Consider the following 9,989-nt stretch of genomic DNA (forward strand, 5'->3'; position numbering starts at 1 on the left):
TAATGGTTTCTATCCAAAACTTATGATAAGAGTATTTTTGAACTCTATATAGAAGTTTAAGGGTATTTTTAAACTTTTGAAAGTTCAAGGATATTTTTGACAAAAAATACAAAAGTATAAGGGTATTTTGTATAATTTAGTCTAAATAATAATAATAATTTTCATACAAGAAAATACATTTTCTTTGTGCATACGTTTTCAAATTTTGTTGTAAAAATGCTATTAAATCACAATTTATATGAGAAATCCATAATAAACTAAAATTTGATACTAAGTTTAAGATTAAATGAAAATATAAAGACTAAAATTAAACAAATTAAAAATACATGAACCAAAATTAAACCACTTTGAAGTATATAAAGATTTAAATAATATTTTAACATTAAAAAAAGCAGAAAATTTCAGGGCTAAGTTTGTAATTTAGCCGATAATGACATGAGGCGGTTTGTTCTGGAAGATACGGCGAGCGGTGGCGGTTGATATCACCGGCGGTCCCCGACGGACACGTATTTATACCAAACCCACAGTTTCCGCCATTACTGCAAGTCTGCAACGCACCCCAAAGCTCTTCGTCTTGTCCAAGCTTCTCAACTTCTCTTTACAGACAGAGGAATAAACCTTCAGCTTCTGCACTAGGCAAAGGCTCAAAGCCTTTCTTTCGCTCCAAGTAAACCTTCTGCTCTTAATTTCATCTTTCGTCTAACTTCTCCCCAGTGATTCCCCATCTACACCTCAAATTTCCAGCTCTGTTTTGGTTCTCTCTCTAATTTCGACATGAGTAGAGACGACTGTTTCAGGACGCAGCTGATTGATAAAAATGGCGAGTTCAACGCTACTGGCCTTGAAGATTTCGTCCGGAAGATTAAGTTGGCTGAATGTGGCCTTTCCTATGCGGTGGTCTCTATCATGGGACCGCAGAGTAGTGGTATGTTTATGGAGGTTACACTTGTTCGAATCATTTTGTTTTTTTGTTTCTGCTGGTTAGCCTGCAATTGCATATAAGAAACCTAGTCCGTCGTTGCATTTTGATCCTTTTATATCTATCTCAATGCATTTTGTTGTTAGAACAAAGGTTGTAATTTATCATTCTCATTTCCTCTACATTGCTTTGCTAGCTAGCTTGCTTGCAAAACTTCCGTCCTAAAATTGCAATTTGGTGTGGTGTTGGTCTTTGTCGGAATGTAGAAATGGAAATGAAAATGTTTAATGAATGGGGATAACGTTGCATCAGATTTCATATTGACGGTCCTCAGTTAAATGCTGAAGGCGAAAATCTTTTGGTCCAATGGGATCTTCGCCCTCCTTTAGAGGCTGTGGTTCGAAAGAAACTCTAGCATCTTTCGTGATAAAAAAACTCATAGCTACTTTTTTTGGAGTTTGGTTACTCTTTTGGTTATGCTAAATACTAGAGCATGGAAAAGGCGGGGAAAAGATTGTCACTAATGTACCTTCAGATGAAGATGGCTTAATGTCATAATGTTGTGCTTACGACCTTACTTGTGCAGGATCTGTTTCATTACTTTTGTATAACTGTGTTCTCAAGTTCTAAAAATCATAATGTCGTGCTTGTGCATGGTATTACATCATTCGTCCCTTTTGTCTTTTGTCCTGGGAGAAAGTCAGTGTTGTTGTCTAGTCAATTGGGAATGCCTAAGAGCTCTATACCCCATTGTCTTTTTGTGGGAGTAATGATCCATAGATCGCATATTCTGTAACCTGAGATTCTCTCCTCATTTTATGGATCTGATGTGTCTAATATATTGTGCTAATACTTTTTTCTCCTCCTTCCTTCTGTATGGTCAGGGAAGAGCACATTACTGAATCATCTTTTCCACACAAATTTCAGGGAGATGGATGCGTACAAGGGAAGGTTCTTTCCTCTACCCTGTGTTTTCTCTTGACACACGCCCGCTGAAACCATATAGTTGGGGTTATGAAGGCGTATAAAATTTATACTGGTTTCTAATTCTTAATTTATAACTATACTCCTTCGTGTATATTACCATGTGAGACTAAGCTAATAAAATATAACTTAGGGTTCAAACTACCAAGGGCATTTGGGTGGCGAAGTGTGTTGGCATTGAGCCCTGCACAATTGCCATGGACTTGGAGGGCACTGATGGAAGAGAAAGAGGAGAGGTAAAAGTGTGGTTTTGGGATTATTATTATTATTATTATTCTTTTATACCTGTTTCTAACTTATGAATTCCTGCCATGGGTTTGTGCATGCATTGTTGTGAATAGGTCAATATGAAATAAAAGAACCAATGGACGTTTGTACAAGTGTTATTATTGTTAACATTTTGTCCAATCATGTTAAAAACTTTTTGTCTACTCTAAATTTTTTCTACTTTCAGGATGATACTACTTTTGAGAAACAGAGTGCACTTTTTGCTTTGGCAATCTCTGATGTCATCTTGATAAATATGTAAGATTTGGCGTTAAGAACTGTTTGCTTCCTTTGAATTTTTATTAATACTGTTATAACAATCGTGGCTATTATTACTATTTTTCTAAAAAATAAATTTTATTTATAAAGAAGAGAATGGGACAGAAAGGAGAAACAACTTCAAGAATGAAACCTTTACTTCATGAAAAGTAACAAGTAAAAAGTGTATACCTTTTCAATCGGACGAGTCATAAGACTCATAACTACCAAGTAGAGCTTGAGGGATGAAAAATTAGCTCCATATTAGAAGATTCTAGTTAGAAGCACAACATGGACACAAACACGGTGACACATCAATTTCTTAAACGTGGGGACATGTTTTTTTAACATAAAATATACGTGTCTATATTAATATATTAATTATTCTTTATTACATAAAACATGTAAATTTAACATAAAAACAAAATATGCTTCACTAAAAAACATACAAAGTTAAGTCGATTAATGGCATTTGAGATCTTAAAAGATATAAAAAGATTTAGTTGACTATGACTAGAGGATGAAGATGTCATCCTAATACTTTAGGATTGATCAATATATAAAGATCAAATTTATATGAGAATCTCAACTTTAATCCCTCATCTTTTAGGTTAGATATTTTTCAGTCGTATCCAAGCTGTCAAGCCGTGTCTGAAATTAACATACACATGTTTTAGCATTTTGGGCACGTGTCCAAAGCGTGTCTGAACATATTCATGTCCGACACAGACACTTTGCCAAAATCAAAGTGTATGTTAATGGTTTGATGAACCTTTGTAGGAGAAAGATAGGATTCTAACATTTTTTTTTTAACAATAGAAAATTACAGGGCTTCCTCAATAGGTGCTTGTGAGTTGTAAGCAGGTTATCATGTTATTGCATATATGCTAACCGTGTATTATTGCAAATATCAAGGTTATGTTTAGGTATCCACTAGTGGTGTCTTTTATATAATTTTACTCTTTATTACAATAGTCTGCCCAGATTTATGAGTCTTAGTGAATGTAAGACATAAAGTTTTTGCATATTTAAAGAGGCTCTTAACCTGCAAGTTTCTGATGAGTAAGACTTGTATTTGAAAAGTTTTACTTGGTAGCTTACTCTTTTCAATTGACCATAAGTTAGCTGGATGATGGACAAGAGTCATTACCATTAGGCTACCCTGTTTTGTGGCAGAGATTACAAACAAACATACCTCAGATATCTTTCTGTTATTTGGTTTGATGTATGAGTACGCAGATTATCCCAGCTACAAAATTTTCTTTTGAGTTCTATTTCCTGATTACATGGAGTACAAATGATTTTGACGCTTGAAGTGGTGATCATATTTCTTGTAAACCATGTACAGATGGTGCCATGATATTGGTCGAGAGCATGCTGCAAACAGGCCTCTACTGAAGACAGTCTTTGAGGTAATATCGCTACGGGTTTATTTTCTGTTTGACGTAAGGCTTCAGTAAATGACATTTTGTTGCATTTACTGCTAATTGTAGGTCATGATACGGTTGTTCAGCCCTCGTAAAACAACTCTACTATTTGTTATACGTGACAAAACTAAGGTTGGTTGTTGACTTAACAAGTCAACTATTATGTGTTCCTTACAAACAGCTCACATTTCAGTCTTGTTAAATGTTTTTCCCGATATTCTTGTACTTGGATAACCATGCAGACCCCATTTCGGCATTTGGAATCAATTCTGAAGGAAGATATTCAGAAGGTACTCATTTCTTTGGTGCTCTACTGTACTGCAAAGACTTTAACCATTCTTTCTGGGTAATTAAAATAAACATGTTTTGGAGATTAGTCCTTACTGTCTGTCTCCACTCTTTCAAAATGTTGGTGGAGAATTCTATGATGCTGAAGAAAGATGAAAATTGTTTAGTAACTGGAAGTTGTTTTGCCGGAAATGTTCTGTAGATGTCTCATAATACAGAATTGTCAAGTCTGTTCATTGGTTGTGTACACCAGCTAGAGCAAGAAAATTGATTTGCTTAGATTCGATATGTCAACCAAATAGTCCTGTTCAGAAAATTAAATATTTCAACTTTTGAGGCTGAGCATCGTGAACTTATTTGAAATATCTATTCTGAAGAGGTGGAGGTGGTTCTACTTGTATCATGGTGTCCCCTTCTAGTAAAGCTATTTAAGGGCCTGCAGTTCAAGTGTCCTCTACTGAGATTTTCTTTCCCCTTCTTGGTGCAGATATGGAAATCTGTTCAGAAACCAGATTCCCTTAAGGATACTCCCCTCAGTGAATTTTTTAATGTAAGTTTGTTCTTATGATTGCCATTGTATATCTTTATTTCAACGTCTATTTGTAGGAATTTTCATTATCATGTATGCCTAATTGAAATATTTTGGCTTAAAGGTGGAAATCTTTGCTTTGTCAAGCTATGAAGAGAAAGAAAGGAAGTTTAAAGAAGAGGTAGCATTTTTACAAGTTACCATGGCTGGCTGCACACTAATTTAATGATTTTTCCAGCATTTAGTATATATTTTTTAATTAGGGATAACAAGTGCGTATTTTGCATTGCGTTGCAGCGATCATTGATTCAAATCTATTCTACTGATATTTGCCTCCAGAGTTTTTCTTCCTTCCGCTGATACCTACTGTTACTGTTAAATTCAATTGCTATGTTTTATGATCTGTCTTATGTAGGTTGCTCAACTGAGGCAACGGTTTTTTCATTCTATTTCTCCTGGAGGAATAGCAGGTGATCGACGAGGTGTTATCCCTGCTTCAGGACTTTCTTTCAGTCTGCAGCAAATATGGAAAGTCATAAAGGAAAATAAGGACCTAAACCTCCCTGCCCACAAGGTTCTATTTTTACTCTCTTCCTCAAGATGAGATAAATTTCATTTGTAGGGTACATGATTGATATATAAACCAAGGGAAGACGGAAAGGATTTGAAGATGTTATAAATTTCATTAAAAAGATATATAACCTTTGTAATCAATATCCCGTAAAGTATCTATGAAGTACAAAGTATCCTACTCCAAGTACAGTCCAAATAGAAATATTCGCGGTAGGGACTCTTTGTACTTCTCTCTTTTTGTCTTTCCCATTGTGTTTGCCATGAGTCCATGGTTGAGTTGATGTCAATACTCAACACTGTGCTGAAGATAGTTCCTCTTAAAAATTTAGACCAAAATGAGAAAAAATATGCAAGTTAAAGTAAGGTGCTGGTGCTTCAAAACATATCCACCCAAGTCAATGAAGATAGGGAACAGCGTATCAAAGATGATGAATATCTTCCGTCATGTATTAAGTTTGTATATGAATGATGTATTTTGATGGGTGGCAACCAAGTGAACATGATTTAACCTTTGTTTAATCATATTATTGTGTGAAGGGGATGGTTCAAGCTTCCCGCTGATAAAAAAATTAGGACTTATAGATCAAGCTCTAGCATCTTTAAGATGATGAGGAAAGATATTCTAACAGTAAAAGGAAATGAAGAAAGTCGATGGGTTTCCATCATGTTAATTTCTTTGATATTATCATCACTCCGTATTGCATTTTATTTTTCCAGGACAATTGATTTCCAGTTTCTGATATGAGATTAATTAATATTATCAGGTAATGGTTGCCAGTGTGCGGTGTGAAGAGATCGCAAATGAGAAGTTTAGTCACTTGACCACCGATGAGGTTTGACATATTTGAATCCCCTTTCTGTGTCCTTTTACTTAAGAATTTTTCTAGATTGGCTTTGATAACTTGATTTGGCTTTTACTCAGAGGTGGTTGGCATTAGATGGAGCAGTGAAAAAGGGTCCTGTATTGGGCTTTGGGAAAAAGCTGAGCTCGATCTTAGAATCCTATTTCAAAGAGTATGTTTTCATCTGATTTAGGATCATTTATCACTTAAATTAAAGCACTTTCATGGAACTTGTTTTAACCTATTCTACTACTCAGGAGTGTAAGTTAATTTTAGATCTACCAACTCCAGAGTCTAATACTTCCTATCCATATACATGGCTGCTGAAAAATGCAGGGAAGAAACGATAGTAGTAATATAGTGTAGTGTTTTTCTTCACGATCGAACAGGCAGGGAAGAGGGAAGAAAAAATAGCCAGCGGCTAATACTTGCTAATGTTATTAATGTTCACTCATGGTCGTAGGAGGAGGATCGGTGTAGAGTTTCTTGAGTGGTGCAAGTTTGTTTGCTTCTTAAAATAATCTCTTGTTCAATAATTTAGCCAAATTATTGCATCATTCATTTGGACAAGGAAAACTGTTCCAAGTTTGATCTTTTGTGATTCTTGTGCAATTTCCTCATCTCGCTCATGGTTTATCACATCTACATTTTATGCATGAACATATGTGGGTTAGTTTCTTAATCTTCTATTACTTTTTACCCATAGATACGATTCAGAGGCAGCATTTTTTGATGAAGAAGTGAAAAATGCTAAACGAAAACAACTGGTGTTAAGGGTATTGGAGGTTAGTCTGGAGCATTTTATTCTATTGCAAAGCTGCCACCCCACCCTCCTTTTCCTGCTGTGGAATGAGAAAGGTTTTATAGCTGATTGCATGTTGGTTGTTCATTGTGTACATATTATTTTTGCTATACTTCAAGAATGATCTAGTAATTCCTTTTAGTTCCATTTGTGAAGTTTTGACTAATGGATTGCATAAACAGTATTACTTGTGTTGGCAGACACACAGCAAAATTTGAAGCATAATCTGTTTCAACCTTTTGAATTTGATTTGTGATGCTAGAGACATTAATTTTACTCTTTAACATCTTCTCAGTCATTGTCTACTTAAAGAGCACAATGCTGATATAATAAGAATAACGTCCTTACATCAAAAGCTTCATTACATTTTGTGGATGCTTTAAATCCAAAAGGGTAGCACTCAGATTGACGTTTGCTCAATAAGTAATCGATTCTAACCACTGGGGATTGACCTAGTGATATGTGCCTTGCAGTTTATGTATCCTTAATTAGTGATTAGTTGAGGTTTGAATGTATTACCTTGAACGTTGTTTGGAACCACGACCACAATAATTTTCTTCGCATAGAAAGGCTCTCTTTTTGACTTTGCTTTCAGTTTGTAGGATTATTATCTGATTCCTGCTGATATGCACTTTGCAGTTTGTGTATCCTTCTTATGTTGTCATGTTGGGACATCTGCGGTCTAAAGCCTTTGAGGATTTTAAAAAAAGACTTGAACAGTCTATGAAAGATGGAGAAGGATTTGCATCAACTGTTCGCAAATGCACTGAAACTTGCATGCTTGAGATTGACCAAGGGTTTGCAGGTGAAATAGCATATTATAGTTTATTCTCTTATTAATTGCCATAAATTTTAAAAGTATATGATGGTTGGTTTGCTCGAGCATTTTCTGAGATTGAAGTCTTCTATTTTACATTCAGAAGCAATTGTATAAAACGAGTAGAAATTATAATCTCGTGTGCTTGCTTCCATTAATTAACCAATCTTTCGCTCTTAGATGCTGCTGTGCAACAAGCAAATTGGGACCCATCAAAATTCCGGGAAAAACTACGCCATGATATAGAGAGGCATGTATTATCTGTTCAAAATGAAAAGCTTTCAGGAATGATAGCCATCTACGAGGTAAGTTTCTGACTTAATGGAATTTGCATGCTCTCTTCCCCCTTCCACTTCCTGCAGATTGATGGATGCTATACTTTTTGTTATGTTATGTTAATAAACATATGCATTTTAATCTACAGAAACGGCTTACTGAAGCACTGAGTCAACCAGTAAGATCTCTACTTGAAGCTAGTGGGAAGGATACCTGGGCTTCAATAAGAAAGATTCTTCAACATGAGACTGAAATTACCATATCAAAGTTTTCAACTGATATTGCTGGTTTTGAGTTGGATCAAGAAAAAGTAGACAACATGGTTCTAAATCTAAGGAACCATGCTAGAAATGTGGTGGAAAACAGAGTAAGAGAAGAAGCAAACAAGGTTCTAATGCACATGAAGGATAGGTAGAAAGTGACATGTTTGATCTGATCCTTATCTCTCTCTTTGTATTAGTTATTCATTTCCCTGGTTTCTTTCCTTCAGGTTTTCAACCGTCTTTTATCATGACAATGATTCATTGCCTAGGACCTGGACTGGGGAGGAAGATATTAGAACTATTACTAAAGAAGCTCGTGCAGCAGTGAGTTTCTAGGATTTCAATGATTAATCTTAATTCCAATTTAGTCTGCATATTAAAGCTTAGAAGACGAACTATTACTTTCTTGTAGTCCTTGAAGATTTTATCTGGTGGTGTTTTTTGGTCGTGTGTGTGTTTTTGTTGTTGTTGTGTGTTGTTTACTTTCTTGTAGTCCTTGAAGATTTTATCCATTTTGGTTGCTATACGTTTAGACGAGAAGCCAGATACTATTGAAAATATTCTCACATCATCTTTGATGAACGAAGCTGTTGCAAGTTCTGGACCTTCCTCTGATCCTCTTGCCTCAAGTACATGGGAGAAGGTAATGGAGGAAGGATCGTTGTTGTCTTGCTTTAGACCTCTAGCGAGGCTTTGAACTCTTTTACCTTCGATTTCAATGCATTAATAGCATTATGAAACAATCTACTCATGAGAAAAAAACAATGCTCATGAATTAGGTGTCGGAAAAGGATACTTTGATTACACCAGTGCAGTGCAAGTCCTTGTGGAGGCAGTTCAAATCAGAGACCGAATATATGGTTACTCAAGCTATAACAGCACAGGTCCAGTTTTTCATGCACATTTTTGGGCTTGCTATACCATATATCTTACTCTTCATTTACCTACAAGTTGATTTTGAAGTTCTATTTTTTCTCCCATGAGTTGGTGTGGGTTTCATACATATCAAATAGCTTATACCTTCTCACTGGTCCAAGTCCTCGATTTTTATGGAAAACATCTCGAAGGCAAGGTCTAAATCTTAACGATTTGGAAAAGTCTGATGATGAATACTTGTGTAAAAGATCTTGTTGCAATAGAGAATTTCATTTTGAAGTTTCATTACGAGAAGTTTGTTAGGATACCTCTAACTAGATTAAGATTGAAATATATTGAAATATTAGGATGAAGAATTACAAGGATAAACTGGGGCTTGAAACCTCCCTTTTGAATAGAATATGCTAACCCAAACCGTAAGTCACTCAACTATTGCCTACCTTCACTCACTCACCCTCCTCCTAGTTATAACAAGATTCACCAACTTCCGATCTAAATACCCTTGTACCACTGACTAATACCATACGAATATATTCTTAAGATTCACCAACTTCCTATCTAATTGCCCTTATACTGCTTACTAATATCATACTAAAATATTCTTATCTAGGTGCCTTGTAAAGTTGTGGCTTAACGATTTCCTATTCATCGATTATCCTTTTTCTTTTTTGTTTTCATGTAGAAACATGGAAAGGTTACGTAGTTTTGATTTAATTCCTTTCTTCTTTGTTTTGTCGTATCCACAAGCTTGAATTAGAGACTGTTTTTGCTTGTTATTAACATTACACGCCTGCTATTTTCAGGAGGCTTATAAGAGGAGAAACAACTGGGTGCCTCCTCCATGGGCAATTCTGGCAATGTTTATCCT

General features: G+C 35.5%; 1 protein-coding gene across 1 annotated transcript; it reads left to right on the top strand.

Annotated features, from left to right (window-relative positions):
• Positions 1 to 493: 493 nt before the first annotated feature.
• On the top strand, positions 494 to 9,984 carry LOC150030021 (protein ROOT HAIR DEFECTIVE 3 homolog 2-like; the record flags this gene model as incomplete). The annotated part of the gene is made up of 21 exons (XM_090310150.1): positions 494 to 667; positions 798 to 925; positions 1,804 to 1,870; positions 2,037 to 2,139; positions 2,358 to 2,428; positions 3,777 to 3,840; positions 3,922 to 3,987; positions 4,098 to 4,145; positions 4,631 to 4,693; positions 4,797 to 4,853; positions 5,088 to 5,246; positions 6,010 to 6,078; positions 6,168 to 6,259; positions 6,794 to 6,872; positions 7,529 to 7,694; positions 7,887 to 8,011; positions 8,131 to 8,393; positions 8,473 to 8,569; positions 8,739 to 8,888; positions 9,025 to 9,129; positions 9,925 to 9,984. Coding segments are annotated over exons 2-21 (1,923 nt in total), but the record flags the coding sequence as incomplete, so codon positions are not given.
• Between the last annotated feature and the right edge of the window lie 5 nt (positions 9,985 to 9,989).

This window comes from Benincasa hispida, unplaced genomic scaffold (assembly GCF_027475165.1).
Source record: "Benincasa hispida cultivar pf3 unplaced genomic scaffold, pf3_genome.v1.1 HicScf68, whole genome shotgun sequence".
Lineage (NCBI taxonomy): Eukaryota > Viridiplantae > Streptophyta > Magnoliopsida > Cucurbitales > Cucurbitaceae > Benincasa > Benincasa hispida.